We start from the raw sequence: 17,739 nt of genomic DNA on the forward strand, positions 1-17,739 counted from the left end.
CGTCCCGCGGCTCACAGCCCGGCCGCCGCCCCTTGCTCCAGCCCGCCCGGCTCGGGGCCTTGCTTTGGTTCGTCTTTTTCTCTGGTTGAGCTGTCGAGTGCCCCAGTAGCTGTGCATGCTTATGATTAACTGCATGAAACCCCGTAACAAATAGGTCTCACAGAATAAATGTTTTCTATAGATCGATAATTGTAACTTCTCTTTGTAGCTGTTTTTTAATTTGCTGTTGTCCTGCGTGCAATGTAATTATCATATAAGTTGCTGACAATATCAGTACCATTCTTAATAGCGTATATGCCTGAGTATTTAAGCTTTTTTTTCTAATACTTTGTCTTTCTGCTTTTTTTACCAAGGCTAAGTCTGTTCATGTAATGGATACACAGATCAGGAAAATGGCACAGTTGTTGGACAATGATCAGTTTTTGGAAAAAGTTGGGTGAGGATACTTTTACAAAATCTTGTTGGGACTTCATATGTAGATATGGAGTGAATAAATAGCTCGTATAAACTAGGTACTGTGTTGCTTCAAAACATTTATTGTATATTAAATAGAATGTGTAAAAAAAAAAAAGTCAAAGTATAAAACAGTTTCGACAGAAAAAAATCTTGTAAAGACTTGATGACAATGCAGGAATATTATGAGTAATGAAGTCATCCCATAAAATTCCTTGTCTTGTAGGGTGTCCACAAAATCCAGTTTACAGGCTGACCATCCACCATGGCAAGATTTTACTGTGTCTCATCTAGGACCAGATAATGGATTGCTGGTAAAACATATTAACAAGACACAAGATCTTCTGGTAGGCAAGTTTTCCTGCTAAATGGAACAACTAGAAAAGTAACACATACCCACTATAAATACAGAGTTGGGAATAAATCAGCTCATAGACATTTCATTATTTACATATACACAGCTTCATAGGTGTAATTGCTAAAGTCATGAAACTACATATAACTTCTCTGCAGAGATGAATCAGTCTGTGAACAAATTAAGAGAAACAATAAAGGTAGGTCAACTCTTCATCTGCATTTTTCTTTAGAAAAGTGGAAGACATCTACCACTTCAAACTCTGTAAAGTGAGATTTGGAGACAGTTTTTCTTCATGTTAAATCACAGGGGTATTACTTTTATATCTTTTACTATACTGTCCTATTTCTTGACTTCCTTCCTGTCTCCCCCAAACTAAGCTCTCCTTCACCTTCCCTTAGCTCACAATCTCAGGGTATTCTGAAACTTCCTTTTTCTTTGCACCCCACATCCAAGAGAGTATGACAGTACCTAAAATCATATTGCTCCTGCATATGAACTTCCTGCTATTAGCTATCCTTAGGAATTAACAATTTTGTCACATTTGAACAGAACATTTCATTTCTCATACTGGATTTATTTTTTCTTATTTGATCTATAGAGAGTAAAAATGAAGAAAATCCAGTCTAAAAAGGTGCAAACCACAGAGGAGTGGCTAAACAGCTATGGTTTAGAATCCTTGCAATTAACATTGGAGCATCTGATAAATGAAGGCAATATTATTTTGTGAGTGCTGCACTGTCTTTTCTTTTTCTTGTTCTAATTTGTGTGCCCCTCTGATGCTAATTATGCATAGCATTCCAGGAATTCAAGAAATGGTGTTGAAGAGATAGAGTTTGCGGAAGAGACTGTCATGAATTTTGAGTCCAGACTTTCTGAGTAAGTATCCATCTTGTTTATGATTTTGATGCATTACTTATTCTATATCCCTGTCCCCTGTGATGGCAGGTACTTCCTTAAATCTTAATGTGTTTTCTCTGGGACTTTCCAAGTATTTCAGTGTTAAATCCTTTCTGCTGAGATTTAGGGTAGATGATAAATATAAGTCAGCTGAGGGTTTTTGGTTTTTTGTTTTCTTTTTTTTAATGAAAATGTCTATCAACCAGCTTTTGAACTGCAGCAGTTAGCTCATTTTAGAAAGGCAGCTAGTGAACAGTTGGCTTTTCAGAGGTAGTACTGCCTGTTTGTGGGTTATGTTTACTATAACTTGGACTAGTTTGAAGTCATGGATCTAGTCATGATGGGTGGACATTAAAAGTTTTCTAAATGAATTTTAAATGTATAAAAGCAAGGAAACTTAAATTTAGGAAAACATTTAATGAATAAGTTCAATAAGCTGTAATCATAATGTTTTTGCTGGTCTTTACAATATGTGATAGACTGTTCCTAGGAGTGCCACTAGTTCAGTATACCTCGCTGTGTCAGTCATGAAGGTCCAGAACCTTCAGAAAGTCATCCTTCAGTGCTCAGGCCCTGTGCCATCTAAACAAACCATCTGCAAATCTGGATTAAAAAAAAGAAGTAGCTTTTGTGTTTTAAAAAAGCAAAAAGCTTTTCCCCCTTTGAAATGTTGATTTGAACTTTCTGTTCGCCAAACTGTGAAAACTATGCACATGATCTTAAAAATAAGCTGAAGTAAAACAGTTTTGGAGGACTTCAAAGCACTTTGTTTTACTTCAGATTACACTCATTTTCAAAGGTACTGCAGGTAGTCTGGCACTTCAGTGAGTGTGCTGCCTTTCAATCACAAGGTTCTATTTCATGAGTGTCTTAAGTAATAGTGCAGTTTGTATTAAATACATCTCCTGACACTAACTCTGTGTAATGAACTAAACTCACTTCTGCTGGAGCTTCTGTTGTTCACACATACACATGGTGAATACCTCTGTCCCATCTGAACAGAATAAACCAGCGACTGATTAGAAAACATTTCAGTGATACAGTTTTTCAGACAGCTACACATCTAATTAGCCAAGCTGCTTTAGGGGAAGAAGTATTTAAATGGTTAGCCTTGCAGCCACCTGCTGTATGAGAACACTGAAATCAGTATTTTGAAAAGGTGATTTTGCACCTGTGAGAAAAGGGATGTGATGAAGGCAAATGGTTGAGTGTTACACTGATACATGGTGTGAGAGAATGGCTCAGCTAAATGTGTGCTCTGCCTTTTGTCAGAGTGGTTCAGCTTTATCAGCAGCGAGTTCAGTGGCTTTTGCAGGACAGCAGAAAGGTAACTTTTAACTTTGCAGTATATTTTTAGAATAGAACTGTATATGACATTAAAGAACAAACTAACTTTTGAATACTAATGAAAGGTGGCTTCCAGAAAGCTTATGGATTTTTGTTATTTACTGTGAGTTACACATCATGTTCAGATAATATCCTTGATCAATGGGTGGTTTTTCTTGTTCTTTCATGGGTATGCAATTTTCTGCTTTCTAGATCTGCTCCTTGTCTTTCCCTTAGCAGTCTTAATCATCAGGCCCTCTCAGCTCAGTTTAAACGGGAGCAGACAATGCTGAGTTTAACCAGTCTGACTGGAGTGGAGCTGCCTTTAGTCCCTCGTGCCCTCTCTTGCCCAGCTGGTCCCTCACGTGCCGTGCCTGACAGTGCTGATGTTCGGGAGTGAGAAAGGGACTTAACTCCCTCTCAAAGGGGATAGAGAAAGAAGCAGCATTCCAAAACCTGGCTTCCACTGAGTTGCTTGATTTAACCTGAAGGGGATGCTCTAGACAGTTATTTTCTACCCTCTCAAATAGTGAATAGGTTGTCTCGGGAAGGAGCGAATATGACTCACTGGTAAGGAACAACTGGGAGCCAGTAGTTCTCTTTTTTTCTTTTTTCTTGACTGCCACTATTTCATCTTTATGCTAAAAAGCTTAAAGTGAGGATAAATAATATTTGATTTAAAAACTGTGTTGTACAGAATAAACAGTAAGAAAGAGTTTTAACGTTTAGATAAACTTAGTATTTACAATGACTTCTTTAAGGTGTTTGGCCTTGTAGAAGGAAGCAATGTTGGACTTGTGGTTGATGTATCTAATGTGAGTTATGGACCTCAACTACTAGATTTTCAGAAGGACCTTTTGGTAAGTGTAGTAAAGCAGACTTTGGCAATTACAGTGTACTAATCAAGCTTTTGTTTAACTATAAGCCAGGAACTAAGCAGAAAAAAATGTGCCAGAAAAAATTCATAACGTACCATACAATAGAATTTTTCTGGTGTAGAAAAGTATGTTTTAAATGTCTTTGAAAGTGTAGTCAGTTAATGTCTTGATCTAAAAAACCTTCAGTGTGTACCATAATAACAACTTTCATATTCATATTTTGAAGTTTCTCAATTTTTGTACCAGCGTTCTTTAAGGAATAAATCTGCCTAACAGAAACAGCTCTAAGAACTAGAACCAAATTCTACATAGAGGTATTTATAGCAAATGTAGTTTCCTTATGCCTTCATATTTTGTCAGAACAAAGCACACCTCATAATTTTGGTCAGAGCCTTGGTGAGTTAATCCCATCCTGAAGTCCCGAAAGAAACTTGTCCCTTATTGTGCTTTTTGTTTTTATAGAACCTTTGTAGTAAAGAAGGAAGATATGTGTCTGTTTTAATGTCTGACTGTATGTTTTCATTTCCTGCATTCAGGTATTATTTAAATTTTATTTCTATTATCTGCATTTTTCATTTTTTCACTGTAAATAAAGCTACTTCAAGAAATTTGAGTCCCACATAGTCTGGTTGGCTCAGCCTTAATACCTGAACTATTGTTTAGCCCTATCCATGAATATATTTTAAACATTTTTTACTAATTGCTTGGTATGGCTACATAAGTGTGTTATTTCATGCACTTGTCAACTGAAGAGAAAAATTGATACCAATACAACAGATACTCCCTGCTTCCTGCCCCATTAGCAAATTGGCTGGATTATCACAGGTTTGCAGGCTTTTTCTCTCTTCTACTTACCAAATATTTGAATCTGTATGACTTTTTCTTGGAAGCTTTTCTCTGTGGTAGCTGAAAATATTACTGTAAACTATATTTATTCTTTTACATAATAACCTTACTAGAAGCAGCATGGATAGTAATGTATTAACAATTTTTTATTTATTAGCGCTTAATAGATGAACAGCTATGTTATAAGAAGCAATTGTACTGCCTCTCATTCAGTACAGAAATTTCACCTCTGTGGGAAAGTCCAAAAAACATCAATATTCATGTGTAAGTTAATTTCTCTGAAAAATATAGATGTTTCATATGAGATCTCCATTTAATTAGAGCAATCTCTTGTGTTTTTTAATCTTGTGCCTGCAGTCATTTGTAAGAGGAGAAAAAAAGCAATGAATTTGAAGTGCAGTTAGTGATTTCAGGCTGGTTGTTCACACAAAAATATCTTAGCTTCTGTGGTTTGTAGTCCTCTTTGTGATCTATCATTTCTTGTTTAGCACCTGCATGTTAAGTGTACATATCTTTTTTTTTTTCCCCTAGGCTACATGAAGCAAGACAGTGGATACAGCAGCTGGAGCCTGGTCAAGGCTGCAATTTGCTGAAAGCCTTGAAACACGTCCTTACAATGAAAGAACTGAATTCTCTGCTTCTTGTTGTGGGAAGCTGGTAAATTAATTATCCAACTTAACATCCAGCTTTAACCTGGATACAGAATTGGTACAAGAATATGAACTTGATATGAAAATAAATAGAAAATTCAAGATCCAGGTTTTATGTATTTTTTGTTCATACCACTAAATTTCTTTATTACTTTTTTTTACTGTTTATAAATCTATTTTCTGATATGAAGCTATGTTTTTCCTTTGCAGATCAGTTACCACAGTAAGCCATTGAAAGTCTGCTAGCTCTAATGTTACTTTAATAAAAATCTTTCAGCATCATTAAGGATGTCACTGAACATGGTCCACACCTCTAGGAGGGTGATGAGCTAACTGTTGCTGTAACATAGCGTTAAGAAGTCAAAGATAGTCTTCTGTCTGTGATATTGGTGCAGACAGAAAACCTAAAATGTCTGATTAAATGAAACCAGGCTGAGATTAGATAATGGATTATGGACAAATTCTGCAGTTCTACTGACATAGTTTGAAAACTTGCAGTACTGGGGTCAGGATTACAAGAAAAAAGACTAGAGTAAGGATGCTGGGACTGTTACCATATGTCTAATTTATTCGTTGTATTTATTTTAAATGTGCAAAAAAGGGATGGTGTAAACTTGGTAAGATGGATATTTAGAATGATTGAGATTACATTTCAGCTAATTTACTGAACACACTGTTCAGGTAAAAGGTTTCAAATTTGCTTGAGTCTGCTTTGAATAGAAAGCAAAAGTTTTTTGTATGTGCAGATGAGAACTTGTTTAATATCTGTCTCACAGAAGTGTAGCTGGCAGGAGAGGCTTTAACCAGCTGTGAGGAACCACCAGAAGTCAGGAAGTGAAAGCCGTGTGGGTCGCTGGGTTCTAAGCACAAAGGTCCTTTCTTTGGTGCCTTTGGAGGACAGTGGGTGTCATTGCATACAGCTGAAGATATGACTTGAAAACTTTTTTATCACAGTTCATCGTAGGGAGATAAAGACACGATTCTTGATTTTTAGCTTTCAGGGCTAGTAAAGGGTAATTTAGAACATTTAATCTACAGGCTGTTATGAACTGGAATAGAATCTTAGTGCTTTTATTGTCATTCAGGTTTTCAGGACAGAACCAAACCCCCATAGTGGTACCACAGTAGCTGTTTGAAAGAGGTAGAGAAGATCAAGTTATGCTAAATGACTGGATTACATTCCCATGATTTGTTATTTCTTTCCCACTTAATTTTCTTTCCTGTCTTCAGTATGGCTTTTTTCCCCATTTACTTACTGACATTGTTGATATACTTTTTTTCCTTATTTTTTTATTCATATCAGCCCTGACCAGTCTTTGGAAATAATATCTGACTATGCTCAGCAGTGTATGCTGGGAAGAAAACTGCAGATCCACGCTGTTACATATGATTGCAGCAATCCTGCTTCTCTTGTAAGTAGATGTGTTAACGCTTACTTCCTTAAATGTCCTGTCATTTTTTTCCTATTCAGCTCCTATGTCTTCTTCATAGACATGTGGGGGGCAGGCTAATTTACTCATTAAAGTTCTTGATCTAGAGTCATGTTTTCTTTAGAGCACATTTGCACACATTAAGAGGAATATTCCAGACAAACTTTTTGTTTCATACCCAAGCCAGAAATGGCAATCAAGTGGTGTTGACAGGCTTGGCAGCTGAAGGGAAGCAATTATTTGCAGATAATAAGAGCATTTTTGCAGGCGAAAAACAGGGGACTTGAGGTATTGCAGTAAGGACAAGTGGCTAGGGAAAGGGGTCGTAGGAGGAAGGCAGGGACTTCGTGTGAGTGTGGCAGTCCCTGGAACAGAAATATTTGTATGGAATAGCATCAGTGCAAGACCTAGCAGCCTTGCTCAAATTAGTGTTGATCATGAGCTGTGGTTTGGATCTTAGCAGCGACTGCCTGAAGGAAGAGGAGAACAGAAGGACAAGCAGTTGCTTTTGATTAGCTTCTGCATAGAACCTTGGTTTTGGGTGTTGATTGCTTGTTTAAGCTTATCCCTAAGGCATGTAGTGACTTAAGCAGCAGGGAGGACATGGTTGAAGTCCTGGTCTGAAGAGAGGACTGGATGCAGTGAGGGTATTGTAGCTGTGGGGAAAAGGATTGCCATGGTAGATGGTAGGAGAGAAGGAGATGGGAAAGATGAAAAAAGCAGCAAAGAATTTCAGGGGTAATTGTGGGCAGGAGAAGGCTAGCCTAACATTTGTACTTGTAGACCTCAGTGATCCTGCTTTGATCTGACTAGCACAAGCCTGCCTTCAAAGGAGGAGAAAGCGATGGGCATTTTAACAAAAGGTGAATGAACTTGGCCCTTAGTGCCTATTTTGTAAATTTCTTTACTGAATTTTTCAGCCATATTAAAATGAGACTGGTAATGAGACAATGGAAACATAATTACTTTGGCTTTCTCTCACTACAAATACCTCAAAGATTCTTTTTCTATGTCTAATTGAGAATTGAATACCAACAACCCATATTATCTAAAGAGACTACCAAATCAAAGTAACTATTTTTCTTCCTATTTATATATGTAGGTACTTCTAAAGAACCTTGCAGAAGCTGTAAGAGGCCACTATCATTTCTACTCTTCAAAGGGAGAGGTAGGTGATAGTGAAGCAACACATTTTTCTCTCTTTTTGATGATTCTTAAGTTTTAGAAGGTTAATTCATTATTATATGAGTGGAGGTTTCTAGTAAGACCTGGTGCTGAAAGTCTCTGTCATAGAAGTGCTGAAGATGTGGTCAATAAACTGGTGGTTAATTTTTTCTGCAACTAAAAATGCTTTTCTAAAAGCGCAGTACGTTTTGCTGACTTAAAGCTGGTTAATAGAATGGAAGCAGCAGCTTACTGTGGACTTATTCAAAATAATAAATCAATATCTTGTTTATAAAATGATTAATAACTTATATGCAGTGAGTTAGATATATTTACACTCAGTTCTCCTTTACCAGGTAGTTGTCTAGATGCATGCACATGAAAGTAACAAAGCTGTGTTTGGTTGATGTGTAAATAGTAGTTAACTTACTTTTCCCCCTTTGTTTTTATATGTACAGAATTTAGATAGCAGTGATATTCATCTGCTACTTCAGGAATCCCAGAAGGCTAACGACCTACTCAAAAGCCTCAAACAGAGTTTTCAAAGAAGAATTCATGGCTCACTGATTAGTAAAATAGCAGATGTATGTATTTTTATTTTCAAATGTACTTTGAAATATGAGGGGTGGAAGTTTAGTGTTCACAACATGAAAAAAAAGGTTAATTATGTATTTGGCAAGTGAACTTTGAATATTATGTATTGGACCTCCACTGTAAGGCCAAAACCAGTAAAGGAGAAATTTTGCTAAACGTACTCCAAAATGCAGGAAATTTTATAAACCAACCAAAATGCAATGAAAAGGACATTGTGCCAGGATCATAATGGAAACTAAGAGAACCACTAGCCTAACTGTGCACATGAAGTTCCAACAGTCCCTTAAGTAAAAAGATACTTACTCCGACCTGTTTTGCTTATGTTGTTTGATGCTTAAATCAGTTACAACATCGCAAGGGCTTCTCTAGATCAGTTACTGGTGTTGAAGTTAGGAAACTACAGTCTGTCTGTTACACATCTGTCTCTGTGCTGGTCCTATCTTTTTTGTACCAGTTCTTCTGTTACAATTGTCTTGGTAATGTTTCTATTTTTATGCCTTGTTTGACCAACATACCAGAGGTTCTTACCTAGTTTGTCTTTTCTCCAATGAAGTAAATCCTAAGTGCTCTGGAAAAAAATGTGGCTGGGGAACAAAAATATCTCCTGTGATTTTTCTTTTTTCTATAAAATGTTTGTGTAATTTCTATTTCTGCTTTGATCTTGTAGAGAAGTTATTTATTCATGTGTTCCTTTCACCTTCTGCAGGTAGTCTTAAGTGGAAATATGCATTTCTCTTCCCTTATTCTTATCTCTGCACTTTCTAGGGCTCTGGAAGTTTAGAAACTCGCTGAATTTACCTATGATTGCTAACCTTTAATGCTAAAAATTTGGCAGCGCTGTTTTACAAGTGTGAGCAATTGTTTTGTTAGTAAAGTAGTCTGTTCTTAGTCACAGCTACTGTAGGCAGTTGTGTGAGGTGAACAAATCTGGTCTGAAAAAGGGACTGAAAGCTTCCATTGGTTATCCTTGTGTATCTGTTTATCTGACCTGAGACATTCAGACAGGAGGCACACTGGTCTATTGTAACTAATTCTAATTCTGTTAATTCTCCCTGTTTTGTGATATATATAGTATTCTTTGATCTCTCTTCCAGCCTCATAATTACTAAGGACCATGTAGAGTACATATGGAGCAGGAGTCACCCTGAAAGGACTTAGAGGGCCCTATATTCCCAAATAAAAAGATGTAAATTCATGAATTTAGTAGTCACATCTCCTGTGTGAAAAAAAAAAAAAAAAAAACCAGCTCCACAAACTTTTGTCCATTCATAAAACAGTTTTCTTACCCCTTTTTGAAATAAACTGATTCTAGTGCCCCATAGGAGTTTTTGATTGTTTCCATTGGTGTGAATGAAGGTAGAATGTGGCTCGTTTGAGTCAGTGCAGGCAGAAAATAGAGCAGTTGAGATTTTATGTGTGTAACAAAGATCCTTTTCCCCCTTACTTTCCTTAGAGAAATTATTGGCTCTTTTCATGTCAGTATGTATAACCATGATTTAATTTCCATACGTGTTTTTGCATTGTGTCAAACACAGTGAAGTTAATGGAACATTATCCCAAAAATCCCATTTTTAGGTGGACCAGTGATAACTATTTTCAAAGTATTTTACTTGCTGAAATCCCACCACTTCAGTGAACATAAGTAAAACTAATATTCCATGCTATGTTTTGGATTAAGGGTAAAAAAAAAAAAAAAATAGTTAGAACTTGGAAGAGTTTTTCTTAAATCTGTTCTAGGTTTCCACAGAACCTGTGAATACAGCTCCTTCCAGCTTCTTGCCAAAACCTCCAAAGCATGAAGGACCATTAGTTATTCGAACACCATGTGGCCAGGCCAAAGCCTCAAGAGACTGGTTAAAGACAAATGGATTGAAAGGTAGCACAGAGAGAAAAGCTTAACAGGTATGAAACATGAACTAAAGATACAGCATGTGTTTTATTTAATTTCTGTGTTCCTTCCTATAGCTAAAAAGTTAAACCTTTATCAAGTTTTGGCTCCCAGTGCCTTCTCTCCTGTGGAAGAATTTGTACCTATTCTTAAAAAAACAGTATCATCAAGTTTGCATGAGGTAAGTGATAAGGATGCTTTCTTTTTCTTTCTGTTGCTACCTTTTTCTAATTAAAATCAATATTTAATGAAATTCTACAGGCTTTAACTGAAATTTGAGTTGTAGATTTCAACCAGGTATTTATGCCATTCTTAAGAATGATTGAAGAAGGAATTCCATGTTAGTGGAGCCTTATATAGGCTTCTGTAAACACATTAACTGTATTATTTATAATTCTAGAAAGCAATGATCCAATTTGAATGGTATGATGGAACTGTGAAAAATATCCATGTTGATCTGCCAGTGTTGTGCAACTATCAGGTGAGTTGTCCATAGTAATGTGGACTTGTCAGGGCTGGATTGCCATCTAATTATTCCATGTTAATTGTGCTGGCTAGACCAGGAAAGACTCAAGGCATAGCAGAAACATTCTAGGAAGTAGTGCAGGAGCAAGCTTGGGTGGTTGCTGCATGACTTGAAAGATGTGGTGTGATATGGAAGTGTGGGCAAAGGAACATAACACAGCAGCCAGACCAGAGCTGCCTCTTGTCCTAGCAACCTAGTCCCACAGATGTATAGGAAGGACAGGAAAGGTTGCTACTAGAGTTTTCTCCTCAAGCTTGCAGATGACTTAAGAACATTAAAAGATTAGGGATGTTAGGATTTCAGGGTGTGTGCCATGGTAATATTGCTATATAGATAAACTTAAAACTACTGGCATACCAGGAGAGCATTTACATGTACTATTGAGGATCTTTGAGGACTTCATTTGCTCTTTTAAGTGTGGAAGAAGAGAAGATACCTACATACACTTGTAACATAATGAAGGCTAACTGGAATTCTTAACAGGCTGTAGTGATTCTTGAGGATTTGCTCCTTGGTCAGAATGCATATCATTAGAGAGCAGGACAGGTTTAATGAAATAGAAGCTGCTTGGAGATATTTGCAACCAGGATGTGTTAGAGGGTGGTCTGTTTGTTCTTTTGTCTTTTTTGTACCACTCCACTAGCTGTCCTGACAAAGGGCTATGGAAATGTTTCCAGGCAGGGCAAATATTTCTTTAAAATCGAGGAGGGATGAGAAATAGTAGACCTCTATAGTTAGACTACAAAGGAGAGTGTAAAGTTTAACTGACAGACATGAAAGCATGGGTTTCTGTCTCCTTGATCCCTGGTAGATGTTTGTGTTTTGTGCTCCAAAAGCATGCTGTCTCACAGCTTTATTTCTAAGTTCAGTGTCCTTTTCTGACTTGATTTGTCCTCATACAGACAATGCCTACAAATATGCATTGAATATGGATATGTTTGCAAAGGTCATGTTCTATAGAGTTTGGACAAATTGCTGTAATGACTTCAAATTGATACCGTGTTCAAGAATGATATGTGTTTGAAAATACTGTGTTTATTTTAAATTACGTGTTTTGTTATGAACACTCCCTAAAATTGCTAGTGAAGAAATGGTAAGCTTGCAAAAAACTGTGTTTTGAAACATTTTCTTTTTTTAATGTACTTTGGCACTGTTTTAGGACATGCTAGCAAGAGGAAATGTGAAGAGGAGAGTTATAGATCCTTTGTTGGGTTTTTATCGTTTTTTTCTCATTTTTTCTCATGAACTCTATAATTAAGTGCTGCTGTCAAAATGAATGAAAATCATTAGCTTTTTTTATTACTATGCTATCATGCTAATTCTGTGTGAAGCATTTGGCAATGAAAGACTTAGTTGAAGTTTTTATTTTTAACTTAGATTTTCCATATTTTATCTATAGAAACTCCTTGCTAAAATGGTAAGAGTCTATGAGAAGCGAATTGCCTGGCTGTCTGTTGCTAGCAGAAGAATATGGGGAAGTGTTTGTGAAAGGAGGTATTGTACTTTGATAGAGACCTTTTTTAGTGTATTGGTAATGGTTCTAGTCTGCCAACCTTTGATTCATGTGTAAGTCAGCACCAAGGAATACAGGGCAGAAAGTAGATGCAGAGACATCAGTTTGGGTATAACCAGTGTAAGCAGTCCAGTTTTGAAAACAGGTATTAATATTCAGCTTTTTTAATGATCCTGAGAATTTCCTGAATCCAGTGATCATCAGTCAACACAAAACTGGAGTTTCTGTGTCACAGGATGAAACTCTTCAGTTGGAATGATCTAGCATGCAAGCCTTTGGAGAATGTCCTATCTTACATCACACGTAAACAGAACCTGATGTTTCTGCCCAGAGGTAGTGTTTACAGCCAGCTTTCCAAGCCAGTGCTGTTAGTATTTATGCCTAGAGTTTTTTTTGCACAGCCTCTAATGGGTTTTTACCAGAAGATGAGATTAAACCTACCAGCTGCCTTCTGCCTCCATCACTTGTTGAACTGTTTTGTAATGACAAATGACAAATGTCAGTGTAGATATACTCAAAAACCTTAAGATTTGTTTTTCCTGCATGAGGTTTGAGAGCTTCATCTGATTATGTCTTTGAGCATGATGTTTTTTACATTGTGAAGACTTGCCCAACCTCAATTGCACAATTGCTCTTTTTGTCCTGTTTGCAAACTTTCAGGTATGAAATTTCAGACAAAAGAAACACGAGGCCACTGTAATAGAGATTTTTCTTGTTACTTGATCAGGGATTGAATTAGCCCATCTGGCCACTGTATTGTGTCAGGAATTCACATCTCACCATCCATCACATCTGTGATTCTTTTCATAACCACTGCTCCCAAGATGTCCCCAGTCAATTAACTGTAACCATCGTGCATTGTCTCTACAAGCAAGGCTTCATACTTACTGTGCTGAAGAAGTGAATCAGTAACACTTTTTCTCAAAATGGGTAGCAGGGTAACATCACTCAGTCCACAGCTGAGCAACCAGTCTGGCACTGACTTGCTGAGAGAACACACACCATTTGTCTTTGGAGTAATACTACCTATGTTTCTGGAATGCTGGCTGGGGAAAGGACAATGAACTATCCAACAACTTTTCTCATTGGATAACATTCATACGTTTCAGGCGTGTTTTGGGTATTCAAGACCAAGGAAGAAAGAGAATTTGTTTAGGGCTGAGTGACCATTATGGCACTACAAGTGCCAGTACCCTGATTATTGCATAGCTTAATTAAGATAGCATTTTCTGTTATTGTCACTTTTTTTTTTAAATCTCACATTTACTTCACCAAGTACCATGAAGATAATAACAAAAAATTTTAAATTATTGTTTAAGAATATATTAATAACTTTTTTCTTGTATAGGGTGGTTATACTTGTTGATATATCCTTGACAAACTCTATGTACATCATTCATATCCAACATTATTTGAGACTATTACTTGAGGAACAAATGTCAGATAAGGATTACTTCAATATTATAGCGTAAGTGACTATTTAAGATTCTTTTAAAATATTTGTAATGCATTGCAATGAAGGAAGTATACTGAGCAATTACAGTTACTAATGGACATATTTTAGGGGTTTTTGTTGTATTTAAAGTTTTACGATTAAGTAATTGCAAGAGCAATGCTGGTTTGTTGTTGTTGGGTAAGTCCATGGATCAGATGTATGGAAACCAAATAAGTAATTAAAAATCACTGTTTTGGGTGAGGCTTACTGGAACTGATTGCATCATACCTGTAACAAATTCTCATCCTGCTATGTTTTTCTTAACAGCAGTAACTCTTATGTAAAACTTTTACTGGGAAAAGATTATGGTGTCTCAAGTACAGTAACTGAGAACACCCTTCAAATTTTGCAGTAACTCCAGTACTTTTTTTAGTATGTAAAAGTACTAAAATTCCGTGCTTGACACTGTTAGTCAGAAACATGTGGCACAGCTCCTGAATAGCACCTGAGCAGGTTTCTGTCTGGCAGGTAAAAGCAAGAGACAGCAGCTCATGGAGTTCCAAAACTGGGGAGAGAGCAGGGTTCGTACCTCACAAGAGACACAAGCAGCATATGAGAGTTGGGGTGTTTTTTGTTGCAGTCCTGCTGAGCTTTTACCAGCTCACTTAGTATCCTGTTCAGGGAAGAAAAGTGTAGTCTGGTCTACTATGTTGAAAATACTACAACTCCCAAGTGATGGATAAATGTGAATAATGAAATGGTTTGCAATAGAAAATTGTTGTGTCAGACAATTTTATGTCTGCAGTACCACAAATGAGATTTTTCTTTTTCAGTTAATTTATTCTTTTTGTTTGTTCTAAAGTCTAATCTGAATATTAATTGCTGTTATCTTTCCGTGAAAGATTTGGGAGTGATATTGTGCCTTGGCAGCTGGAACTGGTTCCTTCCCAACCAGAAAACTTAGAAAATGCTTGGAGGTAGGATCAAATAACTTTCCCACACATCTGAATTAAGTAAAATGGACATGTTTATCATATTACAAACATAGTTTGCTAGGAACTGATCTACACTGATTGCTCATGATACTTTATTGTGAAAACAGCATTATAAACTCCTATATGTCCTAGGGACTTTATCTTTCATATGTATACAGAATATGTGTGCACAGATATAAAAGTGTCCATGTAAGAAATGCACAGGCTACAGGAAGAATTGAAAACTGTTTCAAATTTAACTGGGATGTGACAACTAAAATATGGAAGTTTTCCTCACATACACTGCAAACAAATCCCAGGGTTCTGTTTGTGGAGTTGCACTCTCAGTTGTTTAATTATACCTCTGTGGTTTCATTTTTATTCCTGTAAGTTCTTCTGTATTGCAGTTTTTCTTCATAAGAAAGAATTCTTTCATCTCTGTGTTCTGAATTTTGTCTTAAAAACTAGTTTGTCATGGTGGCAGTACAGAAACTAGAATAAATCATTTGGGTTACTATCGAATCTGTTTTTTCTGTCTGTCACAGTCAAAAATTTTAGGCTCCAGTGTACTCTTATTTAAGATTTTTAGTTCTCCTTATTGTTTTAAGCAGAACCAGAAGCTTTTATTGCTTCATTCTTTGAACTATAAATGTCTTCTTTTAGGTGGATGTTGAAGTTGCAGTGCGAAGGGAGTAGAAATTTCCTGAGTGCTTTCAGGAGAGCTGTGGAAGTAGACTTCAAAGACAAAGACAAACACAAATCACAAGGAATTTACCTGCTGACTATGGGGATACCTGACCAGGAAACAGTAAGTATCATCACAGGTTTTGCACCTATTATGTAAGTTCCTGTCAGAATTAATCTCAATTTTTTTTTTTTTTTTGGGTCCTTCTGACTAGTCACCATGCCTTGATGGCAGAATACTTCTTTACATATCTAAATTAGCACAACTGTTAGAGCTTCCATTTCTGCAATTGCTATTTATGTGTTGGAGGTAACATTTATTAGTAATGTGTGAGTCATAGAAAATTCAAGAGACATTTTTATTATTCCTTTCCCACTCCAGCTCTGGCAATCATTTCACTACAAATTTTTTAGTTTGAGCAAACCAGCTCCAATTTTTCATATGATAAAATTTCCTTATAACTCACAGGAGTGAAGGCACAAAAAAAATTTATAGTGGAACTCCATAGTATGCTATTATAGCTCCTATTTTTACTAACAGGAATCCATTGCTTGGATATATGTTTGTGTTCTGTGGCTGTTAAGTCACTTGCACAGTGTAGAGTTTCTGAACACACAGTAACCCAACTGGAATAACCATGCATGTACAGTAGAATGTCACTTGCTTGTGTTACCAAACTTCTGGAAATTCTGGGAAAACCTAAGAAATCAGTAAAAGCCCATGTGGATAACAAGAGATGAAGGATGCAAACAAAAAGGAAAACGAGTAGTTAGTTGCATCCCTACTTCTTTGCTTCAGGACATGGCTACCCTGAAATGCATGACCTGTGTCTGATTCCTACAGCTGCCTCATCTCACTTCTTGGCTGCAGCAGTGCTGTTGTCGCTAGTAATAGCCAGAGGTTTTGTGTATATGCACAAAGGGAGGAGACATTCAGCTACCCAGGGTATGTTCCTGTACTGAATTGCTCAGCTTGGGAGTGTTTGTATATCAATTCAGGAACCAGTGGAGTAGATGGAAACTCATCTGAGGTAGAGGGTCACTATTGTTTGTTTTTTATTTTTTCTTTTTCTTCCTTTTTCTTCTCTATTTTGCAGCACACAGTCAGTGCTTATGTGGCTGAGGCTTGCAGAGGTTTTGATTTGCAGCTTCATGTCTGTCTGTTCAGTGTAGTGCAGGACATTGGCTCCAAGAGGATTCTGCCAGCCCGCTATGCTAACCCAGCTGAAACTGCCAGTGCTTTTAAAGAAATAGTGCAGGCAGCCAATGGGAGATTTCATTGGTTTGGAGAAGCAGGTATGTGAAAAGGAAAGTCGCTCTTACTTCTTTTTCATTAATTAAATAATATTTATTAATGCTTCCTCCTCCATCAAGTAGTTTCCTTTTTTAGTATGTGATAATGCTGTATTAGCACTGAGATATAAGTAGAGGTCCAAGTGTGATTGAGGCTTCCAGTTGTATTGCAGAATATTTTAATGGTGCCTTAATGCAGGGATTATTTTTTTGTTTTCTACTTGGATTCACTGGTTTCTGCTAGATATTTTAAAGATGTGCATTTAAAATATAGTTACTAATGTGGTAGGTCCAGACTGTCTGGCTTACAGGAAACAAAGGCATTTTGGTTCTTTTCATTGATAGTTTGTACAAATTGTACACCTGAACAGATATATTTTGTACGCTTAAAAAAACCACACTGATTAGTATATATTTGATTATCAGGTATTTTTGAAAGTGATGATATCACTGTTATTGTGTCTGAAATGGAAAAAGCAAGCAACTACTCCCAAAAGGTATGAATGGATATATCTTTTTAAGTTATGTTTCTCTACAGAAAAAATTTAACCAGTGTTTGTTCAGCTGACAGTGCAGAAGACTAGACAAAATTAAAATCCTTAAAAAAAGAATGCTCTACAGTGTGAGCATAGTCACCACAGAGTAAATGTGAACAAGAAAGCAGTTGTACAGTAGCACTGCAGTAACTGTTGTTGGTGTGGCCATGATTCCTTATCAAATACAGGGAATTTACAGTTGAAATTATTCTCCTTTTTGCTGCCGATTCTGTGATGAATTATTCTCAGATAGAAATAATTTTCCATTATAATTTATATATATAATTATGTAAA

The 17,739-nt window shown here is 36.7% G+C and overlaps 1 protein-coding gene across 1 annotated transcript; it reads left to right on the top strand.

Annotated features, from left to right (window-relative positions):
* Positions 1 to 371: 371 nt before the first annotated feature.
* Positions 372 to 17,406, top strand: VWA3A (von Willebrand factor A domain containing 3A; the record flags this gene model as incomplete). The annotated part of the gene is made up of 20 exons (XM_008945363.1): positions 372 to 436; positions 680 to 767; positions 1,410 to 1,534; positions 1,613 to 1,687; positions 2,981 to 3,035; positions 3,796 to 3,894; positions 4,916 to 5,022; positions 5,290 to 5,415; positions 6,712 to 6,820; positions 7,941 to 8,006; positions 8,461 to 8,586; positions 10,334 to 10,472; positions 10,562 to 10,665; positions 10,885 to 10,965; positions 12,410 to 12,504; positions 13,872 to 13,991; positions 14,861 to 14,935; positions 15,596 to 15,740; positions 16,714 to 16,912; positions 17,336 to 17,406. Coding segments are annotated over exons 1-20 (2,070 nt in total), but the record flags the coding sequence as incomplete, so codon positions are not given.
* Between the last annotated feature and the right edge of the window lie 333 nt (positions 17,407 to 17,739).

The sequence above is a fragment of the Merops nubicus genome, unplaced genomic scaffold, assembly GCF_000691845.1.
Source record: "Merops nubicus isolate BGI_N331 unplaced genomic scaffold, ASM69184v1 scaffold36818, whole genome shotgun sequence".
NCBI classification, from domain to species: Eukaryota; Metazoa; Chordata; class Aves; order Coraciiformes; family Meropidae; genus Merops; species Merops nubicus.